Source organism: Cryptotermes secundus, unplaced genomic scaffold (assembly GCF_002891405.2).
Source record: "Cryptotermes secundus unplaced genomic scaffold, Csec_1.0 scaffold223, whole genome shotgun sequence".
NCBI lineage: Eukaryota > Metazoa > Arthropoda > Insecta > Blattodea > Kalotermitidae > Cryptotermes > Cryptotermes secundus.
The window spans coordinates 1,395,137-1,412,722 of record NW_019742556.1 but is presented as its reverse complement, the minus strand read 5'-3'; the positions used below and the strand labels follow the sequence as shown (position 1 = coordinate 1,412,722).

The following is a 17,586-nucleotide window of genomic DNA, read 5'->3' as shown; positions in this document are numbered from 1 at the left end:
CAGTCCAGTTAGCACCTTCTGCCATAAAGAATCAGAACCCTCTGTTCTTTGACAGATATTGAAAGTGATGCTGTCATGTTCTCTGTTTCACTGCAACTTAGTCACTATGTCCAGAGTCATACTGGACAGTGTATCAACATGTCATCTCAGAGTTTGACTCTGCAAACCGTCATCAGACAATCTTGTACCTTCTGCAGACAGAAGCAGAAGTGCAAATACTGCTTAAATCACCCTCATAGCACAGTACATATTTGTGTAGTGAACACCAGCATCATACTTAATGTGCAGGTAGAATGAATATTTGAAATTTGTTATATTTTAGCGTCCTGTTACACTGATTCATGTCCGTGGTTTATGTTAACTGTCTTACAGTGTATACAATTTTTCACCTTATTCTTCACTTCCACACTACATGTTTCAGCACTAATGTGCCATCCTCAGGTGTCATTATGCATGTTAAACTATTGTACTGCATGCCATGATGTCTTCATTCTAAAATGACTAAAATCTGTATTCGTCATATATGTCGATGAATTCTAAATAATAAAACTTTTCAGGATTCATCCTACGTCACACTCAAACACGCGAATTACGCCAATCTTTTATGTGATCATTCTTCATGCATACATTTGTGTATCGTGTTCTGTGTTGTGTTTTGCTCCTGTTACTGCATGCGTTGTACATGCATGCAAAACAACACAGAACACGATACACAAATGTATGTAGGAAGAATGCTCACATAAAAGAGGATTGGCGTAATTCGCATGTTTGAGTGCGATGTAGGATGAATCCTGAAAAGTTTTATTATTTAGAATTCATCGACATATATGACGAATACAGATTTTAGTCATTTTAGAATGAAGACGACATGGCATGCAGTACAATAGTTTAACGTGCATAAAGACACCTGAGGATGGCACATTAGCGCTGAAACATGTAGTGTGAAAGTGAAGAATAAGGTGAAAAAGTGTATACACTGTAAGATGGTTAGCATAAACCATGGACATTTCAAATTTGATTTGTTTCATTCTGGTCCGTCACACTAACAGTATTAGAAAATGTTTATTAATTCTATCCAGTGTGACTGATGGTTTTTTCTTTTTAATCTTTTATCCTTTACATGTTTCGGTCCTATAGACCATCTTCAGAAGAATATCAATACAATTAGAAACTACTATTACAATAAGTTTTATGAATGTTAATATGTACATACACAGTGTGTCCAGGATCCATTAGGACTTTTTTTTTTTTTTTAATTTTTCCCTGCAATACCATCTGTTGGCGAGTTGTGGCATTAAGATTCTTAAAGTTTCAGCTGTGGCTCTTTATAATTTCAAAGTGCAAGCATCGCTGCATCATGTGTTTTGACCTTGAATGTAACAGTACTGTTCTGACACTTGTTGGAAAATGGCGGTTGAACAGAGAGCCAACATCAAATTTTGTTTGAAGTCAGGCAAAACAGCAGGAGAAGCGTACAAAATGATGAAAAGTGTGTACGGTGGTTGTTTTAGTCGTTCGAACATTTTTTGATGGTATGCTGTATTTTGTGATGGCAGGGAGGACATTGAAGACACTCCATGTGCATCAAATCCAAGAACAAGTCGCACTGAAGAAAATGTGAAAAAAGTGACTGAAATCCTTGCATCAGACAGATGTGTTTCTCCAAGACTCCACTCATCGAGGTGCTTTTGGTAATACCAAAAAGTACTGCGCATCAAATATTGACCTAGGATTTGGGCAAACGGAAGGTCTGTACGCGGTTTGTACCACACGTGCTGTCAGGCGGTGAAAAACATGCCAGAGTGGAACACTGCAAAGACATGTTACAGTCGGCCCAAAGTGATATAAAATTTACAAAATTGGTTGTTACTGGTGACGAGACATGGTGTTTTCAATATGAGCCTCTCACAAAGTGACAGAGTGCAGCGTGGTTGAGCCCAAAGAAAGTGCGCATGCAAAAGAGTCGAGTAAAGCCACTGCTAACCGTTTTCTTCAATTCAAAAGGAATTTTTGCCAAGGTCAAACAGTGAATTCTGATTATTATCTCGGAGCCCTCAATCGTTTGTGGGCGAGAATCCTTCGAATTTGACCTGAATATCAAGAGGAAGGTTCCTGGTCGCTCCGCCACAACAATGCCCCACCCCACAAATCGAAGATCTGCACAATTTTTTGGCCAGAAATGGGATCACAGTCCTTGATCATCCTCCATATTTGCCAGATTTGGCTCCAGCAGATTTCTGGTTCCCAAAAATTAAGTTGGCGATGAAAGGAGACCATCAAGACCCCATCCAGGACATCCAAGGGGAATCTACCGCAGTTTTAAATTTGATTCCACAAAAGGAGTACTGTGACTTTTTGAAAACTTTTCAGTCGATCCCAGCTATGTATTGATTGAGAAGGAGACTATTTTGAATAAAAAGAGAGAAATTTTGAAAATAATACACGTTTTGTATTTTTAATCAACACAGTCCTAACAGAACCTGGACGCGCTGTGTACAATGTCATCATAATACAGTATACAAATTTAATGTTTTTTAACAACTACAGCAGCTTGTATCAACACATTAAAATATTTTAACATTTTTAAACATACTAACTGTAAAAGAATATTTTAATGTGTTGATGCAAGCCCCTGAAGTTGTATTGATTGTATTGATATCCTTCTGAAGATGGGCTGTAGGACCGAAACATGTCAAGGATAAAAGATTAAAAAGAAAAAACCATCAGTCACACTGGATGGAATTAATAAACCTTTTGGAATATTTCAATTTTTTGGTTTTGGTTCATATTGCAAACTGTAGTTCCAGTATGTGGGGTTTGAACAGGTTCTTATCCTTTGAAATGATTTTATTTCTTTGTTTCAGAGCTCAGCATTTATGAACACTTCTCATATGCAGTTAAGCAGTAGTGCATCAAAGATTAGTAGTTTCACATCTGCAGGTCTGTTTGACTTCAGCTCTCATCAGAACATGTCTCCAAGCAGTCGTACCTCTCATCATCCCGGCTCATCATTAGTCAACAGCTTTCCTTTAAGTCCATCTTTAGGAACCAACCTTTCAACTGAGGTGAGAAGCATGATGGTTCCTAAGCACCTGCTTTAGAGGTTTTAACAAAAGTATGTCATGGCAGATTTCATATATGACAGTGTCATTTTTAGACAAAAATTGGAACCCTCTTAAGAAATATTCCAGGGGACGAAGCAATTCATACTTCTTATACAAGGAAGTCTCTTAAAGTAATAGGTTCAGAAAAACAGACTAATTTTATTTTAGTTGTAAATACAAATGTTCATAAAATCTAAAATTTTGTGATGATAGTATATTAATACAGTTATTGATTTCTTGAACAGTATCCATTGTGCTGTTTTTATTTAAAACAACATTTCTGAGTAGGCTGTTACCTGAAGATGGAGAGAGTCCAGTTCCTGAAACCTGATATTAAATAAAAAACAGGCAATAGATAATGTCCAGAAAGTCAGTAATTATACAAACATTCATAATAAATAAATATAATGCTGGAAATATTATAATTATGCGTGTCATATCTGGGTAGCTGTTCACTTCCTTGATTATACCTCCCTTTTCCCCCCTTGTGTAACAGTTTACATTTTGTTCCTTTCCAACTCCCAGGTTTATGCTAAATGAATATGGAACAAATATGCTTGATTCACTAATACACAAAATTTCAGAACATGTGGGAACAGTACAATGGGTGATCTGCACACATACAAACTGTTGCGACCTGAAAGGAATATGAAATTTAGAATTATCAAAACTGAATCAGAAGACCATCAGAAATAAGAAAAGTGGAAGATTCCTTGGTCTCAGCTACTCAGTGCTAGCAAGAGCATTAGCAGCAAGCCATTTTATACTGAAGACCATAAAGTTCTGCTCAGTTTCATGTGTGCAGGAGTGCTACACTGCAGAAGCCATGGCACCCATAACCACTTTCTCATAAATGACAAAGTTTTTAACAGACAATTTCGGTTGAAAAAAAAAAGATTATTGAAAAATGTGAAATGAGTAAAATGTTTGATAACATTAAAATGACACTTTGTGTTTCTTTGTGTCTTTTTATGCAGGGAACTTATTAAGTATATTAAAAATATGGATAGCTTTATGAGGAAATTTTTTAAACCAAATAGTTTGAATATATAGGCAGGAAAACATCATGAAATTAATTGGAGTGATACGCTGATTAACTGCCAGCAGCATCTGCATATGTGAGCATGTTGTATTAGAGCTGTCTGACACAGTTTTTTGACGTAGACTGTGTGGACATATTGCAACGCCTGTTTTGGAAAGAACAGTCTGTGTAAGTCTTTATTAACTTACATTTCATGAAAGATACTAACAACACTTCACATATCTGTATCCATATATTTTGAACGCTTGCAGGATATAAATAACAAAAGCTGTTTGCTTGTTTCTAACATACTTGTATATAATGCAGCAAAACAGGTTTTTATAAATTAATGCCTGATAATTTGTTACTGTGGCAATCTGCAGTGCCATAAATTAGCGTCTTTTATGAGTGTGATAGCAAAGCTGTTAGTTTTCCTGATGGGTAACATTAGTTTTCAAATGAGAGGGTTGTACATAGGTGCTTCATTCACTTGCAGTTTCAAATCAAGGAAAGTGTTTAAAAAAAATCCATATAGAGGTTGCTGAGTTGGTGATTAAACTATTTTATAATTGTTAATTGCTTGAGATTTTAATCAAGAAACAGTTGTGTTTCACCTGGGATTTGTATCAGGCACCACCTGAGTATGCTATTGGAGTAGTGATGGACTGCAGTTTCAGTTCTCAGTGGCGGCAAGGAATTTTTCTCTTCTTTGCAGTATCCAGACCATCTGTGGGATGCACCCATTCCCCTGTACCAGGCATGTCAAACGCGTCAATCGCAATCGCGGGACGGTTTTTGGTCGATCTCATAGGCCTATAAGGAAATTATACATGAAAAGCATGTAAATTCACTTTTAATATAATATGATTATATTCAGATTTTGAAGGGAAAATATATATTAGTCATTCCTATTTTTCTGTTCTTATGTAGCTTACGTAAAAATTTCTTTACACTTGTGTTAAGTGAACTGTGGGGAAGTCCCTACTCTATCCTTATCACATGAACTCTTATTTTTACCAGTAGTTCTGCTTAAAGCAAGGTACAATGATAGGAGGGGGTGATAGATCACTGACAGTTTTAGCACTAAAAAGTCAATCACAACCTGTTTGAAGTTGAACATGCCTGCCCTGTACAGTGGGTACCAGGGGCTGTTTCAATGGAAGTAGAGCAGCTGGCCTGTGAAGCACCTCCATCTAGTGCCCAAGTCAAGAATGGTGGAACTATATCTCCACTCCTTCATATGTTTTCATGGCATAGTGCTTAATCAGTTAGGCACAAGGACACCTTTACCTGTTACCTTCCTGAGTATGAGGCCTGCTACATTGTACCAGTCTAGTTGATAGAATACCAGGTGGGAAACCAGATAACATATTAAGGGGCTAGTTTCTTGTAATAATGAAAATCATACGTAGTAATATTCGGTTTTAAAACTAAGGAGAATTTATGGTTATATTTACTTAAGGATAGACAGTGACTGATCAGTTTCTTATTAATCGTGTTTTCTCTTAATTACAGTTACATATGCAGAGATTATGTGAAGAATTAGTGTCTAGTAGATCAAAATTTGCATCTTGGGATGAGAGAATAAATCAGGCTAGGTCGGCTTGTGAAGCGTGGCAACGAGAAGCTGAAGAATCCAATAGGAAAGCAAGTATAGCAGAGCAACAGCGGGATGAAGTATGTGTTATATGCTGTAATCTAACTTATACTTTCTCTAGGTTGCTAGGGTCTAAATATCATTGCTTATAGAGAGACATACTGTAATTAATAATTATATAAAAAGATGACCTTTCAGTTCTGTGAACATAGTGAGAGAAAATAAAGAGAGTATTTACTCTTCTATGAGACAGCCCACTTTCCTAGTGTCAGGTTTTGAGAAATAATAATTTTATTATTAACGGAGTTAAAAGCCATCATCATGAACTAAACTTTCTTAAATATATTTTGCAGTAGTACCTGCACCAAGTAATTGCCCTTTGTCCTTCAGATATTGCATATTGAGCTCAGAAACACAGAATTTTGTTCATGTCCTTGAGTTAATTATTCCCTTCAATGTTAACAGTTGCCTGTTAACTTTAAATTATCCTATGATGTTCATGAGAATGAAGGAACCAGTATGGCGTCTGTTTCTGTTGCCTCTGTATTGTTTCCCATGATCATGTCATGATTTAGCATATGTTTTTAATAGGCATAATTACCATAAAGACATACGAGAATAACTTTTAATACGAATAACATCAGATAAATATCAGATGTACAGTAAACTCTTCATCGTCCTGCATGTGTGGGGAATGGGGTGTGCTGGTTGCATAATGAAAACTCTTGCAGAGTCCAATTTGTATTGTTTCCAGTCTTTTGATATTTCGTTTTTCTGTTTCAAAGTCATAGTGGATTGGTGGGTGAAAGATTTTTAATATACTATAATGTGATAAATTCAACAAACCTGCACTGTAACTGCCCGTCACTACAATCATAATGGCACCTGCGTTAGGATGATGGGCATCGATGTTAGTGGCAGCCAGGAGAATTACTGTACAGCCGGTGAAACTGCGTTAGGTTTGTTTAGCTTTGTTTTTTAAGTAACTACATAAAAATGATAGATTTTCTTTGAAATGTGCGTTGGTTGCACAAGAGTTTTTGATGGTTGGATACTGGATAGCTTATTTACTGTGCCACATTTTAAATCTTATTGATCAGTACATGTGAACATTGGGCATTTACAAAAGAGCACCGTTCGTCAGTTGGCACATGTGGATTTGTTTATGCACACAAAAACATTGTGGCATGTGGGCCCATTGCTAGGCAATGACCACAAAACAAACAACTATTCAGTGTCCATTATTAAGCAACGGCCCATAAACAGAAACAGTGGAATGGTGTTGTCTATGCATGGTTCATGCTAAGAAGTTATAAGCAGAGTTGAGTTAAAGTAGTTGGTTGGTGAGTTAGTGAGTTAGAGGCCTGCAGTTCAGTTGTTGTGAGCTGTTGCTGTTATAAGCTGGTAGCTGAGACCAGGGACAGTTAGAAAACCCAGAAGAAGGGGAACGGCCACCATTGGAAACCGCTACCAAGCAGCAGCTAGTGGAGACTTTAACATACTGAGAACACTAGTCTGTGTGTGATAGTGATTTGTGAAGTGTAGTAACAAGTTCTGTAAGTGCGCAGTAAATCTGAATAACAAGCCAACCCCCATCAGTAGTCACTAAAACCATGTGAAATCTGATGTCAGAAGTGGGGTTGGGTTGGATTAGATAGGACTTATTCAGTTGAACCAAGAAAAAGTGGAACAAATACTGGAATGCCTGTTGGCCCTCCAAGAAGAAATGTAGGCCATATTGAAACTGGCTATGAGGAAATAAAAGTCCATCGAGAGAGGATGATGGCCTTAATGAAGGCCAGCCTGGAAGAAATGGAGTCTGTAGTGAAGCACCAGGAAGTCCCTAAAGATGAGACTGCAGCGGATACTGAAACATTGCTAGAGTATGCTGGGGACTGGTATCTTGACATAGTTTGCCACCAGCAGCTGAAGAAATGGACCCAGGGCAGTGGTGAGTCCCACAAGAAGTTGGCCACTGCCTGTAGATGGATGACCTGCCATGTCATTCCTGCCCGGCATAAGAGATGCGGTCATAAAGGACTGACAGTTGAGATGAGAAGACAGAAAAAGCAGACCAAGGACTATGTTGTATGAGGAGCCCATAAAGCACAAACATTCCAGAAGAGATGACTGGTGCAGCTGAAATTCAGCACCAGCATAAGGGCCCAAGACCTGAAACAGGAGCTACATCTGGGAAGCAAGAAACATTATATGACGCCCTCAGACAAACTTGCGAATAGGAGGTTGTGGTGTGAGCAGTCAGAATTTCCATTGGATTGCAGAAAGTGAGTGACTGGTCATTTTGCAGGGGTCATCCCCCTCTAAGATGAAAGAAGAGATGCCCATAGCACAACTCTTGGCTCTGTGGTGTTTCATATAGGACATTTATTTTACTTATCATGAAATTAATTTTAAATTTCACTGTTTGTATTTAATTTTTGTTGCATTCCTCCCACTGGGATATTTGCTTGTTTGTTTTTTGTGCATATAACCTGCTTCTGGTCTGAGTGCGTAGTAATAATCAATTTTCTTGTTTATAATTGGAGAACGTGGTAGTGTAGTTGGTTGAGGCACTATGCTGCAAGCTGGAAGGTCGCAGGTTTGATCCCCGGTGAGGTCATTGTTCCCCCCCCCCAATTTACCTAATCCTTCCAGCTGCAGTATGGCCCTAGGGTCAACTCAGCCCCTAACAGAAATGAGTACTGGGAATCTTTCTGGGGAGATAGAGGGCAGCCAGCGCGTAAGGTTGACAACCTCACCACCACCTGCGAGCCTATTGTCTAAAAGATGTGGGAACCTCAGTGTCTCACAGCCTGTTACAGGGATAGCTTTACCTTTTTACCTCGTTCGTAATTTCAAGAATAGATGAAATTTAGAAGTTTTTAACCATGGTGAAGTAATAGAATGATAAATTTTTGGAACATAATCAATGGTCATAAGTTTCATATGAGCCCAGGCTCCGAAACATCTCAAGTAAATAGGTGTTGTTGTATAATGTCCAAAAACTAGATTGCTGTTTTTCAAGAGTAGAATTAATGTAAAGAAACTGGTACCGCAATTTGCAAACAATTTTACTTTTGGAAATTCTCCATGTTCTTGGTATTTATCAACAGTTTTAATTCCTGTAGTCCTTTATTTTCTGTGTATTTAATATTGTAATTCTGTTTCAGGCATTGTCGCAAGCAAAAGCTCTGCAGAAAGAAGTAGATTTATTACAAGGTAGTCCTTACCTTCATGGTCTTAGAAGAGTGTCAGAACTGAAGACATTATCACTTCCAACATTAAAATCTCTACAGGCACAACTGAGGTCTGACTTGGAAGAAATTGAAAAGGTACTCTTGTACTACTGTAGAACAAGATTGCTAGATGGCATTAAAGATACTCTTTCTTAACCAGCATGCTCCTCTCTCTGTTCTTCCTCCATTATGTTTGATAAATTTCTTTTCTACCTTTATTAAATTTCTTTTGGCTTATTGGTGACTGTTGGTGACACTTAAAAATAAATGTTCCCCATGTAAAAGATGGAACTTTTACTAATCTCTGTATATGTTGGCAATAAATGTTCCCCATGTAAAAGATGGAACTTTTACTAATCTCTATATATGTTGGCAATAAATTTTCCCCATGTAAAAGATGGAACTTTTACTAATCTCTGTATATGTTGGCTAAGTTCACTGAAGTTAGATTTGTTGAATATGGGTGAGATTAAACTGCTTGACTTGCTGATATGTTACATCTGTGCTAACCCAGCCATTAACTTTTTGCTGTGTATATGGTAACTGGTACCGAAGATGTAAGCTTTGATGTTCTCACAGTGGCAGTTAAGAGGAGTTCTGTCTCCTGGGATATAATGCTGTGTATTCCATTGAAAATTAACATTTTGGTCGCAGAAAGCTTGCTGGTTTCTTGCATGGCATATTTTTCAATTCTGAAGATTGAGGCAACATGTTCCTCTGAAATGTTGATTTTCAGCAAACTAAACAGCATTATATCCCAGAAGATGGAACTCATTTCAGCACCAAAGGTCTTTTAGGATTACTTCTTCGATTAATGATGAAATGTGCAACAGAATGGCATCTCATGCTCTTTGTTCTCCTTCGTTACTTTTTTAAACTACAAAAGGTTTTTAGCCAGTTTGTTTCAAAATATGTATTTAACACACTGGTTACTGGCAAGTTAGAATATAATCTTTACATTATGAAACGCAGATTGAATTGATTTCTGTAGTTGGACAGGTTCGATGAACATGGGCACATTTGTGCCACTGCATTTGAAAACTACACATCTAGTACCCTGCATCATTGTCATTATCATATGTGCTTCCACCCCTCAGTTTTTGGTATAGGGCCAGCACGTTGTTTCTCTTCCTCTTATAGCAGGAGAAATTAGTTTGGCATATGTTAGTGTGTTGGTTGATTTCTTGAGATTGACTTATGTGGTTGGTAGACAGAATTTGTTAGCTGTAGTAGGTGGCCTGTCTAAGCGTAGGGAAGGAAATCCTGGATAAAAACCCTAGCCCTCTAAGACTGGGGGCTTTACAACAGATCTGTACACTTGGTCGTTGACTTAAGACCGACTTCCGTTCTGACGGACAGGTCGTAAGTCGATCTGGTCGTATGTCGGCCATATATTTATTAACAGTATTTTTTAATCTTTTTATCATCTTTATAATTTATTTTTTAAAACTTTTACATTTTAATCATCTTTTATTTCTCATTTTTTTGTTGTCGTAAGTACGGCCGGTTGTAAGTCGATGGTCAAGTGTAATCTGCTCAAGTTAAAGAAAAAGTTACTCAAAATACTGAAAAGTCCAGGAAGGCCAATAAGAAGATGGTGCAATATGTGAGGATGGAATGGGGTAACAAGCTCAACCATTGCAGTTGATGATGACTAAATCTCTTGGTTCTGTAGGGCTGGTGGCCATAATTTAACTTGGGGGGAGGGGGGCTTTGGTATTGTCAAAATGCAATCCTGCCCTATTAGACTGTATGCATGCTATATGAAGAATATTACAAAATTCATCAGTCACTCAATTATAGTCTGCTTTTGAGGTACCACATTTGAAGATGTGTTTCTTTCTTCACAGGTTATCTATCTGCAGACAGCAACCAAGTGTATGGTATGTGAAGAACGCAATCGCAGTGTCACATTAGCTCCTTGCAATCATTATGTGTTGTGTAGTAATTGTGCTTCAACTCAGAAAGTATGTCCCTACTGCCAGATCCCTATAGTAGCTCAGACTACAAGCATGCCTTTATAATAAGACACGTGGTAGGTATATACTATTCCATTACCGTACTCACTCTGCATTAATAAACTTATTCTATCACATTACTGCATAATCATAGACCAAATGAAATTTACAATTAAGCAATGAATGACCTGTGGGTTTTTCTTGTATTGAGCTGCTCTGTTACTGATAAGCATAAAATGCCTCCCCTATACTTGTATTCGATATAGAGTGTGTGGCCAAAGCATTTCATAAATCAAGACTACAGTAAAACCTCATAATTCCATACTGAAGGGACCAAACATTCAGACTTTGTGTAATGATGTGCTGTTGCCATGGAAAGGAATGAAGTTTTCCGATGTCCTTTAAGTGGAAATATCTGTTTAATATCATCCGTGTGTCTCACACCAGGTAGACACTCTTATATATATTACTTGTGACAAGCGTCCCTTCAGCTGTCTTCATATGTGAAGGGTAATTATGATAGTATCACTGGACATTAGTAGGATAAGGGGAAGATGTGAATACAAGCTGTGGTTGAATGGAAGGAAATCATGCTTTCCAATCTGTTGCTAGGCAACAACCGCAAAATAAGCAACTACACACAACAGCCATTGCTAAGTAATGGCCTGTAAACAGCAACAGAGGAATGGTGTTTTCTGCATGGTCCATTCTGCTGGCTGCACACACAGCAGTGGACTACGTCATGCCATCGCTAAACAACAATGACACTGCAACAGAGGAAAGGTGTTTTATGCACATCCTTGTCACAGTGTTATAACCAAGACGGTTTCTGGGGAATTAGACAGTCATTCACGCACTAATCCACCAACCAACTCTTCACTGACTCCACCCCACCAACTGACTTGCTTATAACATCTCAACACAGACCACACAGAAAACACTATTCCTCTGGTGCTCTGCATTTGTTTCTTAGCAATAGCATGATGTATTCTGCTGCTGTTTACGGCCATTTCTTAGCAATGCTGTTGTACAGTTTCTAATTTTGCAGTTGTTTCATATCGACAGGTGTACATGTCACATTTCTCCCTCCATAAGGCTATTTGTCCTGAATAGCCTACAGGCATATGGCCATTTCTTCTTTTCTGAGGGCTGTGCTTGTGACATCTGTATTGCCTGTTATTCTGTAAGGAAGAATTAATGATATTAATTTACTTTGACCTAATTAATGAAACTAAATTATATGGATTCCTTTTGGGAGAAGGCTGCAAAATCTGCGTCATACTAGGAATTAACCTTTATCATCCAAGGGTTGTATAACTGTGTGGCGAATATACTGGTTCAACAAGTTTAGCATCGCTTACTGTCACACAGTTTGCAGTATCAATCCCATTAATGCCAAAGTTTAAATCCAGCCACCAATGTATTGGCAGGTGAAAATTCAGATCTGGGCAGTACAGGTCAGAGAGGTTTTACTGTATCTTGCATGAGATTGGGGTGGACTTTGACGATTTTTAAGTCTTGGTTGTGGGCAGGTATCTGTTATTCTGGATGATTTTAAATTTCTTTGCAGTTGCAGAGTTCATTAGTATATTCGACTTCTTGACTGATATCTTGAGAAAGTGTATAACTCATTCCCTCTATTTTGTAAAAGTTTCTTGAACTCTTTTTGTATTTGAAACTGGTTTACTTCGCACTTTCAAGTTTACATCATCTTTGATAATTACACATACCTTCTGTTCCCTTTTCCTCTTCTGAAATTAATCAGCCATTATAGACTACATTGAATGAAGATAGTACATAATCTTCACAGAGATAAAATATTGTTGAGAAGGTGAAAATGTGCAGATTTCAGTTTGAGTCTTCACAACAATGATTGTAAAAAGAATTTTGTTTAGATATGATCTGGATTGTGAAACTGTATACTCTTGTACCTGGATGCCAGCATATTAGAGGATCCTGCTGCCTGCATCTTCACTTCCGTGCTGAAGATGGAGACAGTAGGTCATGTGAGACTACATGGCATTATAACCTAGAGGACTACATCTAAATTTTTACCATCTTTAGAACCGCAAATCATAAAAGAGCTACATGGTAGTCATGTCACCAATGGCAAAGACAGTAATTCTGATTTTTGCCAGGACAGCTCTGTGAAATCTGAGAAATGTAATCATGGCCCTGTCTTATCAGAAGCTGCTGAAATGAATTGTAGATTGGTTAGAAGTATGCTTAATTGGAACTTCTGACGGCAATGACTGTGAAGGTGAGGGACATGAAGACGTGTAGTTCGGATAAAATTTTATCATCGTTTTGGACTTCGGGGAGTGAATATCTTCCCTACTTTGTTTATCCAGTTTTTACATACGTAACGTTCCACTTATTTCAATTGTGAACTTCTTTAATGAATATTAAACTTTGATATTAATTATGTTTCTGATCACATTTACTTTTTGTTCGAACAACCATTTTACAAAGTTGGTGCTATCTCCTGATGTGGCTTTTCAGACAAGCTGTCTCTCATGGGGAAATTCCCTGTAGTTGCATTTATGTGCAAATGATGAAATAGAATAATGTTTTATTTACCAGTCCTCACTCTGGTGGAAGAATTGGAAACTTCTTCCAACAGTTCAGGATTACCAATAACACAGAAGGTCAGTTTACAGCTGCACTGTGTAGAAAACTCATTATATTCTTTATACATTATACACATACATTTTTTATTCCATTTTGTATATTTACTTTATAAAACCCGTACCATTTTAAGCCTTCAGAAGAAATAGTTATGGAACTGGCCATGTAGGGGTGGCTGAACATGATAGGATATCAGGAGGCTAACTTTGGTCCCTTTTTTTTTTTTAACACATTCACTGCTGAAATTGACATTGATTTATGTTAATTTATCAGACAGGCTTTAATATTGCCAACATTGATGTAAGTCTGTTTAGCACAGCTCTTCTTATAACTTGAATCTGATTGCAGATGATTGCATAACCAATAAATTGAAGCTGATTGAAGGGTCACTTATATCACAAGGCATTATTACCAAAAGCATTTTTCCCTTATCCCATTTATTTCCCAGTTCTGTACTGTTTATTGCACACTTCTATTTAGTCTCAACAGTAACAAGACAGCCTATAGTATATGAGGCAGAGCTTATCTCTTGTGCACAATATTGTCTTTATGTTTGTGGGTTCTACCAGAGCACAGGCATTGTAACAAATAGCAAATGTACAGACAGCAGCATATTGCAATAGAATTTCCAAAGTAAAGTACAAAACACCAATGCATAGTGAACAGTGGTGCCCTCTTCCATGAGAACATCAATGAGTTATGGATTTGAGAAACTGGACACTGCCACCTAAAAGGGCACCTTTTCAAATTGGGACCGACAGACGACCCAACTTGTGAAAGGTGCCTACAAGAAGATGAATCAGCCACACACATCCTATGTGATTGTGAGGCTATAGCTTATTTAAAATATCGCCACCTGGGTCAATTCTTCGTGGAACCAAGTGACTTTTATGATGCCCCCATAAATAAAGTCCTACATTTCATTCAAAGTGTAGGATTACTAAAGGGTTAATCCAAAGGGGAAGCACAGTAGATCATTGAAGGTCACAGTGTGAGGGCCGGTTTTTATGGCTCACCCCTGATACTCATATGGATTTGAGAAGAAGGTTGTTGAAAACAGTGGAAGAGCTTGGACAGACAACATGAAAAACAAAAGTGTTGGTTCTGGTATCATAATTCTTTTATCAGTGGTATTGTCATTCATAGGGAATAAAATTAAGGCCAGTTTTGAAGAGCAGAGGAACAAGTATTTTCCAGTTATTGACTTTTCTTATGTTCATTCCAATGTTGTCTATGTAATACTCTGAAAGAATTAGCAGGCTTGCCAGTTAGTTACCTGTCAAAGAGTGGGTTGCTGCCTTTAAGCCTCTGGACAGACTCTGTGTGTCCACATGTTCTCCAGTTTTGACGTAATATTTATCCTTCTGTAACTAGTATGTCAGAGGCTTCTTAGTGAAAATCAGGGTATGCCATGAAAATTCAAGGTTATCACTTGGGGAGGACAAAGACGTCCTTCCCCTTAAACCCAATAAGTTCTGGCAAAATTTCAGAAAGATTTTTGTAATACCTTTGAAATGATGGAAGGTTTGTTTTATGGCATCAGTGTTAGGTCTTATTAAGCCTGATACCAGAAAAGCCTTTGATGAGCACACGTGAGCATACAGAAAAGACAGTTACTGGAATGGGGAAAAGGCAGATTTGGTGATTATGCTGCAAGAGTTACAGTTTTCACTGATGTTAAAATGTTTACCACCTTCTCAGACTGTATTCAGTCTCTCACACACTCACACCTACCCCAATTTAAAGAGTTGGATTCAGTGCCAGTGGTTGAAGACTCTGAAGCTAAAGTGGTCACTTAAGAAAAGCAAGATGTACTTGTTCTCTTCGAGAAGAGTGACTGGTTAATATAAGTACTGCCACTAGTGTCAAGGAAATTGCCTTGAACCCAGTTTGTGCGAGAAGTGATTCATAACATTAACACACTGGTTCAAAAGAGTAGGTTCTTTCTTATGCATTGTCCACAGCAACTTTGTTAACCTTCTTGAAGGTTAAGGGGGTCAGAGGAAACATTTCTCGACTACAGAAGAATGTGAAGGAACTGACATCTGTGAAACCGTAATCCATGTTCAATTTGACTGCAAGTACTCATCTCAATAAAAAGTGACTTTCATGCCACTAAAACATGCCTATAATAAGTAAAACGTCGACTGGGTGTGGTGATTGAAATCACAAATTCACGCAGATTTGTTACACTAAAGAAGATATACTTGACAAGATGTTACAGTGTGCGTCAAAAAGAACATCAAAAGGGAAACAATATTTATCTGGAATTTGCAGAATTTTTACGGCTGCTACAAATGGTATTCCATCCGTAATCTACTGCAGGCAACGTAAAATGTTGACATTTTTCTTTTCCAAAATTTGTGGCTTTTTTCCTTCAGATAGTGCCATCTAGCCCATGCCTACAATTTAAACCCCAATGTTTTAAATTGAGACCAGAATTTAGAAGCCTGGCAGTGAATGTGTTAAAATGTTACATGCATTACTTTTAACACGTGCAATGCATATTTATGGAAGGATTATCAAAGTGACACATGAAGTATGTTTTCTACACAGCAGGCATTGAGGACTATGTCTTTGGTAAGCTATATTTCTGTGCCAGCTTTGTAAAAGAGTGCTTGTCTTGTTGAAGTTCATCTACCCTATGATGTAAGATGTGTCATAATTTGTATAGACAACTATATGGAAGAAAATTCTTGTGTATGTTTCAGTTTCACACTGGCATATGAATATCAGGAGTGGGTTGAAAATAGAATATGTAAGTTTTAATGGACATAATGACCTGCATAATTATGACAAACTCATTCCAACAGTAGATAGAGTATACCTTGCTCCCGTATAAAAACAATTTATTGTAGTTCAAACACGAGATTTCCCACCTTATAAGAATACTACATTTATTTTGTTCCTTTTGTAACATTTGCCTTTATATGTCCAGTGTATTTCATGGCCACAATAATTTCATGTTTTATGTAGGAATCTGATACAACTTTGTTGTGTGATTTGTAACACTTATTTTGCCAAGACTTGTTAATTTTGTGAGGTTAAGATTGACTGGCATTTGTTAAACTATATGCGACACTTTTTGACTATAAATTTGAAGATATCAGAATACAGTATGAATAAAAATTCTGGAGCTGTATGTGAAGGCATCTTCTGATTCATTTTGATTTTTTTAACATTCCAAGTGTAAAACATTGCTATAAAAGTACAAAAATTTCTTCCAAAAATATTTTAAGGAATTGTTTTAATGTTTTCCTTTTCATAGAGCAACTTAATCACAAAAAACAGTACAAATTGAAATTGAATGTTGAAATGTAATTTTAGTGAATAAATTATAATTGTAGTTAATTGTTGTTGGAATTATCTTGAAAATAATTTGTACCTTTTTTATTTACAGTAATTCCTAATAGTATATACAATTACATTTGTGGAGGTGAAATGCATTAATGACGTCAAAATATAATTGATGGTTCATGATGTTTTAAGTTTAAACTCATTCCCCGGCCCAAACATTCATCTCCCAAGTCCCAAAATTTAGAGCGTGATTTTATACCCCCCCCCCAATCCCTTCGCAGCCACGGTGCCTCAAACCCCGGTGTTTACTGTAGAAGTTGAGGTCGTTACGGTTGATAAACGACCTCTTTCGTCATATATTGTCTATCCACGCCGCCCACAAAGATGGAACGCAGGCTGTAAACGTCAAGTGAAGTAAAGTCTACCCTGCTGCACACTAAAGGCAAACATTGCTATCGTCACTTCCAAACAAAGGGCAAGGCAATAGTTGTACAGAATGTCTTGGTAACAGCGTTTATTAAGGGTTCGGATCGCACGTCGTAAGTACTGCAAATATGAAATACGATTCTTCATCAGCTGCCCTAATGAGTTACTGCAATAGAACGCAGCCGGTTCCAAAATCTGACCAATAACAATGCATTTTATTATAACCAATCAGATTGGAGATTTTCATAATCCTGCCCAATGAGAGACAGTTTTATTTTCACCAATGAGAGTGGAGTATCATGTGACGTGTCACCAATTG

General features: G+C 37.5%; 1 protein-coding gene across 2 annotated transcripts in view; it reads left to right on the top strand.

The window, feature by feature from the left end:
- LOC111873326 (putative E3 ubiquitin-protein ligase UNKL) overlaps window positions 1–13,249 on the top strand; it is a 30,122-nt gene extending 16,873 nt beyond the window's left edge. The window contains exons 12-15 of one of the 2 annotated variants that reach the window (XM_023867957.1): window positions 2,865–3,065; window positions 5,641–5,802; window positions 8,893–9,054; window positions 10,809–13,249. In XM_023867957.1, the coding sequence (XP_023723725.1) occupies window positions 2,865–3,065; window positions 5,641–5,802; window positions 8,893–9,054; window positions 10,809–10,982 (699 nt within the window). In that variant the 3' untranslated portion in view covers window positions 10,983–13,249. The remainder of the gene's footprint in view (window positions 1–2,864; window positions 3,066–5,640; window positions 5,803–8,892; window positions 9,055–10,808) is intronic. The other variant, XM_033755055.1, reaches the window with a different exon arrangement.
- The last annotated feature ends 4,337 nt before the right edge of the window (window positions 13,250–17,586 follow it).